This window comes from Eleutherodactylus coqui, chromosome 12 (assembly GCF_035609145.1).
Source record: "Eleutherodactylus coqui strain aEleCoq1 chromosome 12, aEleCoq1.hap1, whole genome shotgun sequence".
NCBI classification, from domain to species: Eukaryota; Metazoa; Chordata; class Amphibia; order Anura; family Eleutherodactylidae; genus Eleutherodactylus; species Eleutherodactylus coqui.
The window spans coordinates 121,185,956-121,203,762 of record NC_089848.1 but is presented as its reverse complement, the minus strand read 5'-3'; the positions used below and the strand labels follow the sequence as shown (position 1 = coordinate 121,203,762).

The 17,807-nt window shown below is 45.8% G+C and overlaps 1 protein-coding gene across 1 annotated transcript in view; it reads left to right on the top strand.

Moving 5' to 3' along the window:
- The window catches only part of CUBN (cubilin), a 258,671-nt gene that overhangs the window by 231,716 nt on the left and 9,148 nt on the right, over positions 1–17,807 (top strand). The window contains exons 56-61 of the mRNA XM_066584717.1: positions 4,996–5,201; positions 6,388–6,550; positions 9,838–10,046; positions 11,625–11,772; positions 14,350–14,531; positions 15,320–15,485. Of these exons, the coding sequence (XP_066440814.1) occupies positions 4,996–5,201; positions 6,388–6,550; positions 9,838–10,046; positions 11,625–11,772; positions 14,350–14,531; positions 15,320–15,485 (1,074 nt within the window). The remainder of the gene's footprint in view (positions 1–4,995; positions 5,202–6,387; positions 6,551–9,837; positions 10,047–11,624; positions 11,773–14,349; positions 14,532–15,319; positions 15,486–17,807) is intronic.

Below are 17,807 nucleotides of genomic sequence, written 5' to 3'. Positions count from 1 at the left end.
TCTCCATATAGGGAACCAAGTACTATGAGTAAAGCATTATAGTTGGGGGCCCCGTTACAAGTTTTGCATCGGGGCCCGGGAGCTTCAAGTTACGCCTCTGATCTGGGGGTCTATATTTTTGAGGTCTGTGATCTATATATCTTGGGTCTGGGTGGTCTACATTTGTATTTGTATTAGTTCAGGGGGTCTGCATTCATTGTGGATGTGATACAGGGGTTACCACTACTATTTATGAGTCACATTCCGTAAATTGTAGACAGGATCTAAATAGCTGCAGGAATACAGCGGAAAAACTGGTCTGCACGCAGCGCACCACTCGCTTTGCCACTTTTCTGAATCTCCCTGATGCCCACTCTCAGGTACTAGAGCCTCCCTGTCCGCCCGTATCACATCTTGTATCCAAGCTAGAGGCGGTACAACAGGGTACTAGAGCCTCCATGTCTGCCTGTATCACATCTTGTATCCAAGCTAAAGGCGGTACAACAGGGTACTAGAGCCTCCATGCCTGCCCGCATCACATCTTGTATCCAAGCTAGAGGCAGTACAACAGGGTACTAGAGCCTCCATGCCTGCCCGTATCACATCTTGTATCCAAGCTAAAGGCGGTACAACAGGGTACTAGAGCCTCCATGCCTGCCCGCATCACATCTTGTATCCAAGCTACAGGTGGTACAACAGGGTACTAGAGCCTCCATGCCCGTCTGTACCACATCTTGTATCCAAACTAGAGGCGGTACAGCAGGGTACTAGAGCCTCCATGCCCACCTGTATCACATCTTGTATCCAAGCTAGAGGCGGTACAGCAGGGTACTAGAGCCTCCATGCTCCCCTGTATCACATCTTGTATCCAAGCTAGAGGCGGTACAGCAGGGTACTATAGCCTCCATGCCTGCCCGTATCACATCTTGCATCCAAACTAGAGGCGGTACAGCAGGGTACTATAGCCTCCATGCCTGCCCGTATCACATCTTGCATCCAAACTAGAGGCGGTACAGCAGGGTACCCCTACAAGGGGTCGGTTCTCCACAATAAATCCTTTTGCTCTGATCACTTCTATCATTGTTACAATCACACAGTTTCTTCCATCTGACAACTTCTAGGGGAGGTAGGCTAGTGACAACGAGTGTATATAGGGGATGGATTGATGGATTGGTCTTGGCAATGAGTGTGTGTATATATATATATACTGTTATATGCGGGGCTCTAGTATATAATCCCCAGCCCGTTGCTATATCTGCTGATCCAGGGACTCGGTTGAGTCTGCGAGCGTCTCGTTCTAAAGGCTGATGGTGTTCCTGCGTCCGTCTCATATAGCAGCAGTGCGTCGGATTGTTCTCCTCTGATTGATAGGGGGTCCTGTGAGCGCGGGGGAAGAGGTGTCCTGTGATTATCCGGATATTATCACTAGTTCTGACATGTTTCTTATCTGTGATTGTATATAATAATCATTTCTCCTGCCGGCTGCTGATTCTTATTACTGCCAGGCAATGCCCTGTGTAGCTTGGATGTGTTTGTTGCATTGCAGCGCCCCCTGCTGGAGTGTTCTAGTGATGTCTTACGCAGGCGCTGTTGCTTTGAGTGTTGGGGTTTTCTTGGCTGACACGCTGCCGCGTTATTTTTGCCGTTCGGTTGAACAGGTTTTCTCCATTGCTTTTTAATACAGAAGACATTAGAGCTGAATCTAGACTTTCATTTTAACCCCTTAGTCAGGCGCTTAGTACGGCGTGGGCCCAAGGCTGCACTACACGCAGGTACCAGCTGTAGAATAGTTCTGACACAGTGACCAGGATTGGAGATCACTCTGATCCCAGCCGTTAACCCTTTAGATTCCATGGTCAGCGCTGATCGTGGCATTTCAATGGTTTGACAGAGGAAGTGGGCCCTGTCTGTCACCCAAACGCCTCCCTGTGATGAGACCGCAAAGTGCCGTTCAGTTGCCATGTGCAAAGGTTGACGTTAAAAGTACAATACACTGCAATATAAAAGTATAGCAGTATATTATAAATGTGATCAAACCATCAAAGGTTCAAGTCCTCTAAGGGAATAAACAAAAACAATAAGAAAAGTGAAAATAAGTTTAGGGATGCCTTCACATTTATGTCAAAATCTGCACCACTGGGGAAGACCCGCAGCAGGTTTGACCCCTGCAATCAAAAGGGTGAAATGTGCTGCGGATCTGCATCAAAATCCACAGTTAAAATAAACTGCGGATTTAAGAGCAGATCTGGACCAAATTCACCACGCGTGAACATATGCTAACAGCTATTTATTTGGTTACTTTTTAAAGGGCCAGTCCAGGGATTTTTTTTATGCATTCACTATGTAGTTATCCCCACAGCATATATAAGTGATCCAGTCTTAGCTAAGTTAGTTAATCCTTTCTGTCTGAAATTCCCCAGAAGGTCATGTGATCTCCGGTCTGACCCGCTCAGATCTACTTGGGGTTATGGATTCATTTTCTAGTCAGATTCTCAGTTTGTGTGATAATGTTGCATGAATCTGCCACAGAATCTGCCTAGAAGAACAGACATTCCTGTTATAGTTAGTGATGATGATCACACAGTTATAATAGAGGAGATCACAGCTCATCCTCCTGTCTATAGGCTTATGGTCTCTAGCTTATTTAGGTGAATATAGAAGTTAATGACAATTAAACTCTCCCCCCAGCAGGCAGAAATAGTATAGCCTCTAGCTAATGCTGTACTGATGCATCATGGGACAGATTGGAAAGTGAAAGTTAAAAAATCCCACTCAAAAGATGATGCCTGATAAGTATGAGACTGAAGGCTGCACTCTAGGGAAGTGGCTGGAATACATAGAGGAGACCTCCAGAGTCTGACAGACAATCAGATGAGGGGAGCAGGGATGGAAAAATGTGTTGTTGCTGGAGCGGCCAATTAAATAGTAAATAATAATATTTTTTTAAAAAAGCATAATTGGTGTCACACGTCTGTATACAAAGCTTATCTATTAGAGCATCCAATAATTCATCACACAGTGAACGCTGCCAGGAAAAAAAACAATGCAGAATTGCGCTTTTTTGCTCAACCAGCGTCCAAAAAAAAGAATAAAAAGTGATCAGAAAGCCGTATTTACCTCAAAATAGTTCCAGTACAAACTAAAGCTCAAATCCACAAAAATGCCTTCCCGCGGGTCCACGGAGGGAAAAGTACCGCCGGGGCTCAGAACACGGAGACTGGAGGGATTTTATTTTAACACACTGTTTTCATTTTTTTTTTTTAAGTATTACAACATAAAAAAGTTTATGATTTTGGTTTCGCTGTAACCGTCCTGATCTGTAGAGGAAGGTCAGCGTGTCATTTGTACCGCACTGTGAACACCATAAACCACCCCAAAAATGGTGGAGGTGTGTTTCCCCCCCCCTTTTTACCTCGCTTAGAAATTGTTAAATGTTTTTCAATATACATTTCATGGTCCCATTAAAAAATAAAACTCGTCCTGCAAAAAGCAAGCAGTCATACAGCCATGCTGACGAAAAAATAAACAAAATGAAAAACGGACAAATTTTGGATCTTGAAAGGGTTAAAGAGTGGAAGGAACGCAATGCAGACCGTCATTTCAGACTTGGACCCTGTCGCAGCCGGCCATGTGAATTAGATAATATCACCACACTGTTCAAAGCAATGCCGTACAGTGCCAAATATATATATAACTGTATAGAGCTGAGATAATAATAATACCGCCATACAATGCCAAATAATATCATATAATGTCTACTGAATACTTTGAAGCAGCGCTCAGATAATACTGCCATACAGTGCAGAACAGACAGCGCTCAGATAATACTGCCATACAGTGCAGAACAGACAGCGCTCAGATAATACTGCCATACAGTGCAGAACAGACAGCGCTCAGATAATACTGCCATACAGTGCAGAACAGACAGCGCTCAGATAATACTGCCATGCAGTGCAGAACAGACAGTGCTCAGATAATACTGCCATACAGTGCAGAACAGACAGCGCTCAGATAATACTGCCATACAGTGCAGAACAGACAGCGCTCAGATAATACTGCCATGCAGTGCAGAACAGACAGCGCTCAGATAATACTGCCATACAGTGCAGAACAGACAGCACTCAGATAATACTGCCATGCAGTGCAGAACAGACAGCGCTCAGATAATACTGCCATGCAGTGCAGAACAGACAGTGCTCAGATAATACTGCCATGCAGTGCAGAACAGACAGCGCTCAGATAATACTGCCATGAAGGACATAACAAACAGCACTCAGATAATACTGCCATGCAGTGCAGAACAGACAGCGCTCAGATAATACTGCCATACAGTGCAGAACAGACAGTGCTCAGATAATACTGCCATGCAGTGCAGAACAGACAGTGCTCAGATAATACTGCCATGCAGTGCAGAACAGACAGTGCTCAGATAATACTGCCATGCAGTGCAGAACAGACTGAGCAGAATGCTGCCATAGATCACCAAGATTATACCGTAATCATGTCCACATAATACTACCCATCAGACGCCACTGAAGAACAGACTGTAAGGCCCGGAGCAGAAGGTTCTGTCATATTTTCATATAATAATAAATATGTAAAATGAACTTCCTAGTTTTGCAGGAAAGAACCCAAACCGTCTGGGACCCATCAGCCTCACACAGCTCTGCTCCTGCCTCCATCAGCCTCACACAGCTCTGCTCCTGCCTCCATCAGCCTCACACAGCTCTGCTCCTGCCTCCATCAGCCTCACACAGCTCTGCTCCTGCCTCCATCAGCCTCACACAGCTCTGCTCCTGCGTCCATCAGCCTCACACAGCTCTGCTCCTGCCTCCATCAGCCTCACACAGCTCTGCTCCTGCCTCCATCAGCCTCACACAGCTCTGCTCCTGCCTCCATCAGCCTCACACAGCTCTGCTCCTGCCTCCATCAGCCTCACACAGCTCTGCTCCTGCCTCCATCAGTTCATTCTTTCTTCTTCATTATTAGGACAGTTACTATGATTCTGTCCCCTAGGGCCCGAACAAGGATGTGGCGGTTACCTGACTAACGCCACCGGTCGCTTCGGCTCTCCAGACTCCAATGGCGATGGGAGATATGACAAGAGCCTGGATTGTGTGTGGAGCATTGTGGCCCCTCTAAACAAGCAGATAAACCTGACCTTCAGCTCGTTCTCCCTGGAGGCGCAGTCCAGGCGATCGTGCCGCTACGATTTTGTCAAGGTGAGAGCAGAAAATATTCTACCTGTAATGTTAGGAGTCTGGTGGGCGGTCCTACTCCGTGACTGATACCTGCAGATGTAGCAGTCCTTGACAAGAATGGCGCATTGTGAGAACTACAGAGTTCTGTAATGCTGTAAGTAGGATCCTGAGATGGCCGTAACCCCTTACAGACATCACGAAGCATTAAATGTCAAGTGAACCTTTCCCTGTAATGTCAGGACTGCAGTAGGAGGTCCTGCTCTGTGAATGGCAGGCACAGATGTAGCAATCCTTAACATGACTGGCGTATTGTGAAAACTACAATATACTTCCCCCCTGTAAATAGACTGAAGCTATCATAATGCATTAAGTGTCACGTTGAGGGGTTGTTGTGTCACTACAGAAATGTTTTTCTAATGGCTTGGGTATGGGATAAAACAGACAAAGAGAGCATATTCACCTGTCCTTGGCCTTCTGGGACGTAGCTGAGCTGCTCCCATGGCCATGGCTCCGGCTCCTGGCATGGATGTCGGCGAACATCAGGCGATGGCTGCAGCCAGGCAAAGGATGTGAGCGCTGATGGCAGGAGTTCAAACAGTGATGCTGCAGCCTCTGACTGGCCACATCAGTCACCAGACGTCCACAACGGGAGCCGCTCAGCCGTGTCCTGAGGAAGGGCGTAAAGACAGGTGAGGATGCTATTTTTTTTTCTTTTATCCCATGTCTAGCCGTTAGAAATGTCTTTTTGCAGTGACACAACCCCTTTATTGTTTCCTTGTATTGTCAGCAGTCCGGGGGGCAGTACTACTCTGACCGCTACAGATGTAGCAAATGTTGACATGATTGGTGCCTTGTGGGAACTATAATCTACTGCAATACTGTAAATAGAGTTATCATAATACGTTAAATGACAAACGAGAATTTGATACATGTGTATCTTTGTATGCTTATACAAGGAATCACTTATAGCCCCGCCCACTGGACTCCTAAGCCCAAAAGGAGCAGAGATTTCAATGGATAAAACTTAAGTTATACTGAATATTTCCCAAATCAGTCGGCTCCTCCGGCTCTATAACATGCGGCCTGCCAATGGGATCGCATGTTTAATGTGATGATAATGAATATGTGTACTTATGTATATACCTGCTGTGCCCGGAGGTAAGCGGGCCAGTGTGGTCAGCTCTTGTGATTGTATCTCTGATTTCAGATATTTGATGGCAGCAGCACTAGTAGCACTCTACAAGGGACATACTGCGGCTCCAATCGCCCACCGCAGGTTGTCTCTTCAAGCAACGCTCTCACGGTCTGGTTCTTCAGTGATGCGAGCGAGGAGAAGGAAGGCTTCAATGCTACATATATAACGACTGATTGTGAGTATTATTAGTCAATGCAGTACAGGATCCCCACTCAAAAGAATATGTCAGCCATCAACTGCACGGGCATTGTGGTCAGCGGTGTACATAACAAAATACAGGGGGTTCCATAGCAAGAAATTCCCCCTTCCTTCCCTCTATGGTGTTGGGTTTTGCCATCTGGTTTTGAAGAATCCGGTGTTTTTACCCCCTCCTCATCCTTTCTGTGACCATTGGGCCAGTTCCTCACCCCCTTACTTGCTATCGATGCAGTGGAGATGGGAGTCCTACTACTCAGTATGGGATGGGATCAGCAAGATATGGGCGCTCTCTCTTCAAGGGTCTCGCAATACATTATCCTACTAAAAGTAATTGGTCCCCTGAGCAGGAATCACAAGTAGTATTTATTATGTTAATACTTAGAGGGGCTCCTTCAGCCCTAATGACATTGGATACTCTCCATGGTATACTTTCTACTAACGTCTGATACATTTCAGATGGTTCCCTGATTTCCCTCCATTCACCCCACAAACGTCTGGCAATTTCTCTGAAAAAAAGATGACTCTGCCTGTTTACAATGGTGTAATGAGAGTCCTCATTGGACAGTTGAGCAGTGGAAGAACATTCTATGGAGTGAGGAATCATACTGCTCCATCTTCAGTTTAGATAGATGTTCCTTGGTGTGGTGGATGATGGGGAACGCCTTCTGCCTGTGTGTTGTGTTGACAGTTAAGTACGGTGAACGTCCCATCATGGTCTGGGGATGTTTTACGTGGCATGGTCTTGGTTCATTGGTTGTAGTGACAAGATACACTACTTCCGACAAGACAACGCGCCTCGTCACAGATCCAGCACTGTTTTACGTTGGTTTGAGGATATGGATGTTCCATGATTGGACCGGCTGCACGGAGTCCTGACCTGAACCTACGAACATCTCGGGGATGAACTGGAATGTTGGGTCAGGAAATATGAACAGTGTTCATCTTCTTTGAGAGAACTCGCCAGACATTTGCAGGATGAATGGAGGGAAATACCAGCTGAAGTGTATCAGACGTTAGTAGAAGGTATACCACAGAGAGTATATGGTGTCATTAGGAGCCCCACTAAGTATTAACATATGGAAATAAATGTTAGGCCACTCTCACACATGCGCTTTTGACCACCATTACCGCGGCATTTTGAACGCTGCGGTAGAACGCCACCATTGATTTCAATAGGGCCTCGGAGACTTGTGCTTTTTCCAGCACTGTCTGCTCTATTTTGCTGCGTTTTCACGATTTTTAACACACCTAATTACCCATCACAATGATGGGGTGCGTTAAAAACTGCTGCGGACGAGAATGGCGCTGTTACTGGGGAACAAAGGTCGTTTTTTTTCTTCTTATCTTGTACAGCTCCTTATAGAGACTCTGCCACCCACGTCAGCATTATGAGCTAAGCTTATGGGCTAAAAGTAGGTGACCCGCTGAGTCTGGGGATGTGGTGTACTTACCTCCCCTGTCATTCCCCTGGTGTCATTGCTGGAAGTCGTCACTCACTGCAGTGACACCGGGGGAACGATGGGGAGGTAAGTATAACACTTACATCCCCGGTTTCAGTGCTTCACCTAGGTTTAGCCCATAAGCTTAGCTTATAATGTTAGAGTGTGTGGCAGAGTTTCTTTAGGGGCGCCTTCACAAGTTGTTGAGTCGCTCTGGATTTGGATGCAGCAGATTTAATTCCTTCATGTGGAATTCAATTGAAAAGGTGAAATCTGCTGCAGATCCGCACCAGCGTTTGTTGTCCTGATGTAATATGGCACTGTGGTCAGGAAACATGTCCTTAAAGGGGTTGTCTCGCGGCAGCAAGTGGGGTTATACACTTCTGTATGGCCATAATAATGCACTTTGTAATGTACATCGTGTATTAATTATGAGCCATACAGAAGTTATTCACTTACCTGTTCCGTTGCTGGCGTCCCCGTCTCCATGGTGCCGTCTAATTTTCAGCGTCTAATCGCCAGATTAGACGCGCTTGCGCAGTCCGGTCTTCTTCTTTTTTCAATAGGGCCGCTCGTGCCGGAGAGCGGCTCCGTGTAGCTCCGCCCCGTCACGTGCCGATTCCAGCCAATCAGGAGGCTGGAATCGGCAATGGACCGCACAGAAGCCCTGCGGTCCACCGAGGGAGAAGATCCCGGCGGCCATCTTCAGCCGGTAAGTAAGAAGTCACCGGAGCGCGGGGATTCAGGTAAGCGCTGTGCGGATTTTTTTTTAGGTCCCTGCATCGGGTTTGTCTCGCGCCGAACGGGGGGGCTGTTGAAAAAAAAAAAAAACCCGTTTCGGCGCGGGACAACCCCTTTAAGATAGGAGTGTAGATGGTCAGCTAACAGGTCCCTGTAGTGTTCATCATTCAAGGATTGTGGTATGATGACCAACGGTCCTAGGCCATGCCAGGGAAACGCTCCCCATACCATGACACCACCACCAATAGCCTGCTGAACCCCAATGGTCCAATAACCTCTTTCCTGGGTCCTTGCAAGGTGTTGTTGGCGATTATGTGGGGTCGTTAGAGGAACCCTTGTTGCTCTTTGTCTACTGAACCCAGTCAACGCAAGTATGCCGCATGGTCATTATAGAAATCTGTCTAGCTTGCTTGCTGATGGACTGCTGGGTCAGTTGGTCCACTGGGGCGGGTCATTACTGAGATACCAAACTGCTACCCAACGCTCACCTCTAGGATCAACCATATGTGACCTGCCGCTGTGTGATCTTCTGTCGGATGTCTCTTTGGTTGAACCAGTCTTGGTACACCCTTCATACCGTGGTTCAAGAGCAGTCAACAAGTGTGACTGTTTCAGAAGTGCTGGCACCACCACTCCGGGCACCAACAATCTGCCCACAGTCCAAGTCACTCAAGTCACTACATTTACCTATGACTGCCAAATGTTGAGAGGTCGGCTCATCATCTGGCAGCGGATCGATACACGGCCATCATGTGGTACCGCGTTCCTGATGACAAGATGTCACACACAGCTGATCCTAATGCAGGGATCGCTCAGTGTATATACAAGTATCATAAGTGTGGTAACAGCTAATCGAGCAACCGCAGTTTAATTTGAAGCTTCCTTGCAAGGAATCTATTAAAACTGAAGACAAGGTTTGAGGAACAGGGTTTTATTCTATTTCTTGCAATCATCCAACCTTACTTAAAAGTGGAGGCGCCCCATAGAAAGTCTCAGAACATAACGGAGATTACCCTTGCAGTGCTGCCGTAACGTCCATCAGGTACATAGAGAGCGGGTCCTGACTGTCATGTTCCTCTTACAGTATTATGTGGAGGCATCTACAATGCGACATCATCTGTGACAACTACAACATCACCCAATTACCCTAATTCCTACCCGCCATTCACCAACTGCGTCTGGACCATCGACTCTCCAGAGACGGAGAATGTAAAAGTCAAGATCCAGTCCTTCCACCTCCAGACCGGGTTGAACTGCTCCAGTAACTACCTAGAGGTGAAGGACTCGCCTGTGGTAAGTCTGACTGATGAAAGACCAGTGACTGACCGGAAGATTTTGCTGCTGTGACTCCACCAGCAGAATAGTGAGTGCAGCTCTGGAGTATAATACAGGATGTAACTCAGGAGCAGTACAGGATAAGTAATGTATGTACACAGTGACTCCACCAGCAGAATAGTGAGTGCAGCTCTGAAGTATAATACAGGATGTAACTCAGGATCAGTACAGGATACGTAATGTATGTACACAGTGACTCCACCAGCAGAATAGTGAGTGCAGCTCTGGAGTATAATACAGGATGTAACTCAGGAGCAGTACAGGATAAGTAATGTATGTACACAGTGACTCTACCAGCAGAATAGTGAGTGCAGCTCTGAAGTATAATACAGGATGTAACTCAGGATCAGTATAGGATACGTAATGTATGTACACAGTGACTCCACCAGCAGAATAGTGAGTGCAGCTCTGGGGTATAATACAGTATATAACTCAGGATCAGTACAGGATAAGTAATGTATGTACACAGTGACCCCACCACTAGAATAGTGAGTGCAGCTCTGGAGTATAATACAGGATGTAACTCAGGATCAGTACAGGATACGTAATGTATGTACACAGCGACTCCACCAGCAGAATAGTGAGTGCAGCTCTGGAGTATAATACAGGATGTAACTCAGGATCAGTACAGGATACGTAATGTATGTACACAGTGACTCCACCAGCAGAATAGTGAGTGCAGCTCTGGGGTATAATACAGTATATAACTCAGGATCAGTACAGGATAAGTAATGTATGTACACAGCGACTCCACCAGCAGAATAGTGAGTGCAGCTCTGGAGTATAATACAGGATGTAACTCAGGATCAGTACAGGATACGTAATGTATGTACACAGTGACTCCACCAGCAGAATAGTGAGTGCAGCTCTGGGGTATAATACAGTATATAACTCAGGATCAGTACAGGATAAGTAATGTATGTACACAGTGACCCCACCAGCAGAATAGTGAGCGCAGCTCTGGAGTATAATACAGGATGTAACTCAGGATCAGTACAGGATAAGTAATGTATGTACACAGCGACTCCACCAGCAGAATAGCGAGTGCAGCTCTGGAGTATAATACAGGATGTAACTCAGGATCAGTACAGGATAAGTAATGTATGTACACAGTGACTCCACCAGCAGAATAGTGAGTGCAGCTCTGGGGTATAATACAGTATATAACTCAGGATCAGTACAGGATAAGTAATTTATGTACACAGTGACTCTACCAGCAGAATAGCGAGTGCAGCTCTGGAGTATAATACAGGATGTAACTCAGGATCAGTACAGGATAAGTAATGTATGTACACAGTGACTCCACCAGCAGAATAGTGAGTGCAGCTCTGGAGTATAATACAGGATGTAACTCTGGATTAGTACAGGATAAGTAATGTATGTATCTAAGGTTTCTTATACAGGCCATGGCTTTGGATTAACACTACAAAGGTGAACATGTACTTTAGTGCCAATTATTATGCACAGAGCTCCTCCATATGCAGTATAGAGTGTCTGCTATTCCTCATTGTTCTTGTGCTCCTTTCTCGTCTGCAGGGTGATCTGGGGCAGCTCCATACATACTGCGGCACTGAACCATTTGAAATACCAGAATTTTATTCCTTTGGCCGCACAGCTGTAATCACCTTTAAGTCCCAGGAATTCATGCCTGGCAATGGGCTGAGCTTTACATATGAAATCTCAAGTAAGCGTCCCTTCCTTTTTGGATCAAATGAGATAAAAGGAAAAAAAAAAACCTCAGCGCTCGCACCGTAGAATAGGTAGAAATAGAGTATACTGAAGAGATTAAAGTTATATCACTTACTTCAGGGAGGCGCCTTTAGGGTAGGCGCCTCCTAATCCAAATAGGCGTATCAAATATGGTGCCGATCAACAATGATGAACAGGTTCCACGATTTTAATAAAATAGAATAAAATATAATACACAACGCGTTTCGGCCGCACGGCCTTTTTCAAGTGTAAATCCTTACTCATCACTCTTCCTTTTTGGATCAGATATGTTATTTTAGCCATTTTCTAACAGGTTGAACTCAGAAACGCAATATCTACAATAAGGAGCAAAACTCTGTGACTGTGACGTCCAACCGCTTCTTCTCAATGAAGATGATCGGACATTAAACTGTATCCCACCAATGGTTAGCATTAAGGTCCCATACACTTAATAGACCCGAGTTTGGCCAACCGCTAGGTCTCCCAACTCAACTGAGCTTGTGTTTTCAGTAGCGAGAGGGGATAATCCGCTGCACCTCTGGTAACGGTTCTATGACTCCATCTACAGCCAGGAGTCCGATCGGGAAAGAAGGTTCGAAGGAATGTTCGTTTGCCGACTCATCGGGTCGTGTGAAGCTGCCGCCCAATGCTGGATGAACGTTTGTCTGTTGATTGCACCTTTCATGCGGCACCAAAGATCATCGTCAGCCGCACATCTCCATGTGTAAACAGAAGATGTGCTGCCGACAACCATGAAACAGAATGGGTTACGGACATTCGACCTTCATAGATCTTGAATCGGCCGGTGTGAACACTAGATAAACAAGCGTTGATCGTCTTGATCAGTGGTCATTACACGGCTCACATTGAGCGTGAAGAATGACCTTTAAACAATGATGACCCATTTATTGTGTACACAGGGACAGCTCCATATATACCAATGTGGCTTTGGCCATTACTGCTACATAGTCCTTTTCACTTCAATGGGACTGAGCTGCAGTACCAGGCAAAACCGCCTGTCCGGACAAACCACTGTGCCAAGGTAAAGGGGACTGGGCACCTTCATTGAGTCTCCAAAGTCAGACCTTCACCCATTAAATATTCATTCGCCTGGTGCCTGAGGGACCTAAAAACCCCTCCATCAGATAATAAGACATCAGTACTGCACATAACACATAGTAAATGCAGGGCCATGCTACAGATAGGTTCAGGTATCCTGGAGAATTATCATTCAGGATCCGACCGATCAGCTGATTGCCGAGCCTGCTGTCCAATGTGGACAGTACTGGAAGCAGATCATGCTGTCTGTACTGCAGTGGCACAGTTTAGTACTGCAGGTACAATCCCCATTAAATTTAATGGGAGTTGTGTTTGTAGTACCAAACAATGCCTCTGCAATGTTGCCAGAGCTATCTACTTCCAGCGCTGTCCACACTTGACAGCGGGCCCGGCGATCAGCTGATCAGCAGGGATCCTGAGTGGAGAACCCCTACCGATGGACTGTAGATGACATATCCTGAGGACATCTCATCAATAGTAAAAGTCCTGGAGAACTAGTTGAAGTTACGCCTCTATTTCATCATGCTTACATGTATACTGACATGATATAATGCTATGGGTAATACAGTATATGATATTATAGGATAATTAATATCCCTAATAATTTAATATGAGGTTTTAATGCTTTGTGCACATTGAGTCAAAGCTACATGTGTGGTATCTAAAAAATAGTTCACAGCGTATACATGAATGGTGTCCATTGGGCTTCATTCTTCTGACAAAGGCCAAAAGAATGTCCCTGGGCCTCTGTTAGGGTGGTAGAGATGAAGTAAAGCTTACAGGGGTCGTCTGAGTTAAGGAAACCCCTGTCAATGGGAACCCCATGCATTAAGATTTTTTAACATCTGCCGTTACTCACCTTGTCCCCCTTTGGCTCCGTTCTCCCTGTGACGTCACTTCGCCTGCTGAGCCCGCCTATAGACAAGCTGCAGCAGCCAAGGAGAGCGCTCAGTGATTATGGTTGAGTGCTGTTATTGGCTGCTACAGCAGGTTTACAGGCTTTAAACAGCGTTGCCGGATCCAGGGGGACGAACGGGGAGAGGTAACTGCTGAATTTTGTATTGTGATGCCTGGTGGACCCGCTGACGGGGGTTCCAGAACTCCGACAACCTCTTTAAGTTGACTCAATGCTTTAGAAAACTTTCTGCGCTCCAGTTTACTCATCCTTTCAATAGCTAATCAATGTCTTAGATGACTTTTTGCAGAAACTCAACAGAGCCAAGTCTGACTCATCTACAAATGTTTACCATGTATACTGCTGCTTTACAATGGGAGTCAATGGGAGTCAATGGGCCAAGCATTCCCCTGTATACCAGTAGAGTAGAATATATTGGAGGCTCGCTGCCATGTTATACATTGTGGAATCCCCCGGATGTATGTCCACTGCCAACAAACGGCTCAGACGCTGGGCTCTCGGAGCTTCTGATACATACCAGCATCTCCTAACCTAATTATTGAGAATAACAACGACCCTTTCCTCTTTTCACTACAGACTGTAATCGAGAATACAACCAGTCGTTCGGTTACCTAAAGAGTCCGGGCTGGCCGGGGAGTTTCCCAAGCAATTTGGAATGTGACATAATCCTACGAGCTCCGGAGAATCACTCAATATCGCTCTTCTTCTATTCATTTAATCTAGCAGAAATCATCTTAACATGTTTTGACTACTTAGAAGTAAGGAACCATGTTCTGTATTCAGTAATCTACTCAATAACTGTCCTTAAAGGGGTTGTCCCACTCCTGGCTGTATTCAGACAGCTCCGTACATTGCGCAGTGGCCCAGCTTGGTACAGAGTCCCGTTCACTTCAATAGGATACAACCTGTAGTACCAATCTTGACCACTGTGCAATGTACAGAGCTATTTAGAAACAGCTAGGAGTGGGACAACCCCTTTAAAAGTTTGCAATCCTAGCTGATTTTTTTCCATGGAAGGCTAGAACCAGCCAAACATTGCTGCGGTGGGGAAAATGTAGTATTACGAATGGCCATTCACTGGAATGGTCATCCTGTAATACCCGGACAGTACAAGGTCCTTCAGAACGGAAACTGCTCTTACGTCTGTCTGTTCTGGGCCATAGTGTGTGGTGACAAGTAGAGGATCCGCTCTATGACATTTATATGTCCTAATAAGGCATTATCAACCACCTCAAGGATCAGCAGCATACCTTCCATAGAGGCCAACCATACGAATATGATGGAGCTCATATGTGAACCCATCTACATAGATCGCGGCAGGGAAGGGGTTAACAGTGGGGGTCGCATCTCCGATCAGTGACAGCCGGCTCACGCTGCCGGATAGCGCGAGGTCTCTTCTGATCGCACGCTATCCCTATGATGTAAGCGTACGTCCAGCTGCGGGAAGTACCCCGCTGCCATGATGGACCCTTACGTCCTGTGGGGGGAGGGGTTAAATATTAACAGAACTGAAATCATCCATTTTCTCCACTTCTGTAATTTGCAGGTGAGGAACGGCAGCACTCGGGCCGCCCAACTGCTTGGGACATATTGTGGAAACAAACTCCCCAACCCAATATTTCCTAAAAATAATATTCTTCATCTGCTTTTCAAATCTCATTCATTCTTTTCTGGATACGGATATGAAATTACTTGGACGTCGTCTACAAAAGGTAAGCAGTGCTGCGGGCCAGGGAGGGCAGAATTACAAGGACACGGGATAGATTAGATATGTAAATGAGACATTGTGGGGTCAGCTGTCCCAACTGTTCTGGCCCAGATGACTTGTGTCTAGAGCCCTAGTGAGGCCGCACCGGGATAATGTGCGAACTCCTGGAGACCTCACTTACACAAAAACATTGAACGAGTCCAAAGATACAAAAATGGTGGAAGGTCTCAAGAACAAAACTTATCAGGAAAGACTTGAAGGCCACAGAAACCTTTGGGGAGCAGTTTTTGTTTTTTCACAAATTCAATTATTTTGGGCTGACAATCATTTTTGCAATATTAATTAAAAACGTTGCAGCATTTGTCTTCCGCGGTCGCTACACATCTATATATATATATATATATATATATATATATATATATATATGTATGCTGCAGTTTGAGTCTGAAGCATGTGACGCGTCGGCCGCGGTAGGCGGTAAATCTTCATGCGGGAGCGAAGACTCCGGATCCGCTGGTGAGTATGGGGTCTCTGGGGGGCGCCGTGACGGGCTTCGCCGCAGTATATTGCGCGGCGGAGCCCGTCACGCTCGTGTGCAGCCGGCCTTAGGACAACAGAACAGATATATATTGTTGTCATAATAACTTACACCGAGCCACCATTCCAGATTCACTGATTGATCTCCTCTTCAGACTCAAACTGCAGCGGGAGATAGCGTGAACCGACGGCTTCCATTGACTGCAATGGAAGCCGTCCGCACGTACACCCGCGGTAGATAGAGCATGCCGCGGGTGAGGAAGGGAGATTTCACGGTGTGGAATTCCGCGGTGGAATTCCACACCGTGTGCCCCGAGCTATTAGGTTCAGTAGAACCTAATAGCTGCGGGCAACGCAGCGGATTTTCGCCATGAATTATGCGGCGGAAATCCATTCGTGGGAAGGAGCCCTAAATTATATAGGAACCTGCAGGAGAGAAGCAATAAGAGCTCAAAGCTCAGCCTTCAGTCCAGCCTCACTGACAAATCTTCTACTGAGACTCAGACTGCAGTATCTGTATACAGTGATATGCAGAAGCTGCAGAAGACAAACGGCGCAACATGTTTAATCAAACAGTATTCTAAAATAAATGTATTTAAGTGAAAAATATTATTCCTGAAAGGTGCCCAGAGCCTTTAAAGAATGCAGTTTGTATAACGTGGAAAAAAGAAGGGTGAGAGGAGGACATGATGGAAACCTTTATATATGTTACAGAAGGAGAGAAGGGAGAGGAGGACATGATGGAGACCTTTATATATGTTACAGAAGGAGAGGAGGACATGATGGAGACCTTTATATATGTTACAGAAGGAGAGAAGGGAGAGGGGGACATGATGGAAACCTTTATATATGTTACAGGAGGAGAGAAGGGAGAGGAGGACATGATGGAAACCTTTATATATGTTACAGGAGGAGAGAAGGGAGAGGAGGACATGATGGAAACCTTTATATATGTTACAGGAGGAGAGAAGGGAGAGGAGGACATGATGGAAACCTATATATATTATAGAAGGAAAGAAGGGAGAGGAGGACATGATGGAAACCTTTATATATGTTACAGGATGAGAGAAGGGAGAGGAGGACATGATAGAAACCTTTATATATGTTACAGAAGGAGAGAAGGGAGAGGAGGACATGATGGAAACCTTTATATATGTTACAGGAGGAGAGAAGGGAGAGGAGGACATGATGGAAACCTATATATATTATAGAAGGAAAGAAGGGAGAGGAGGACATGATGGAAACCTTTATATATGTTACAGCAGGAGAAAAGGGAGAGGAGGACATGATGGAAACCTTTATATATGTTACAGGAGGGGAGAAGGGAGAGGAGGACATGATGGAAACCTTTATATATGCTACAGGAGGGGAGAAGGGAGAGGGGGACATGATGGAAACCTTTATATATGTTACAGGAGGAGAGAAGGGAGAGGGGGACATGATGGAAACCTTTATATATGCTACAGGAGGGGAGAAGGGAGAGGGGGACATGATGGAAACCTTTATATATGTTACAGGAGGGGAGAAGGAAGAGGGGCGACATGATGCAAACCTTTATATATGTTACAGGAGGAGAGAAGGGAGAGGAGGACATGATGGAAACCTTTATATATGTTACAGGAGGAGAGAAGGGAGAGGGGGTCATGATGGAAATCTTTATATATGTTACAGGAGGAGAGAAGGGAGAGGAGGACATGATGGAAACCTTTATATATGTTACAGGAGGAGAGAAGGGAGAGGAGGACATGATGGAAACCTTTATATATGTTACAGAAGGGAGAAGGGAGGA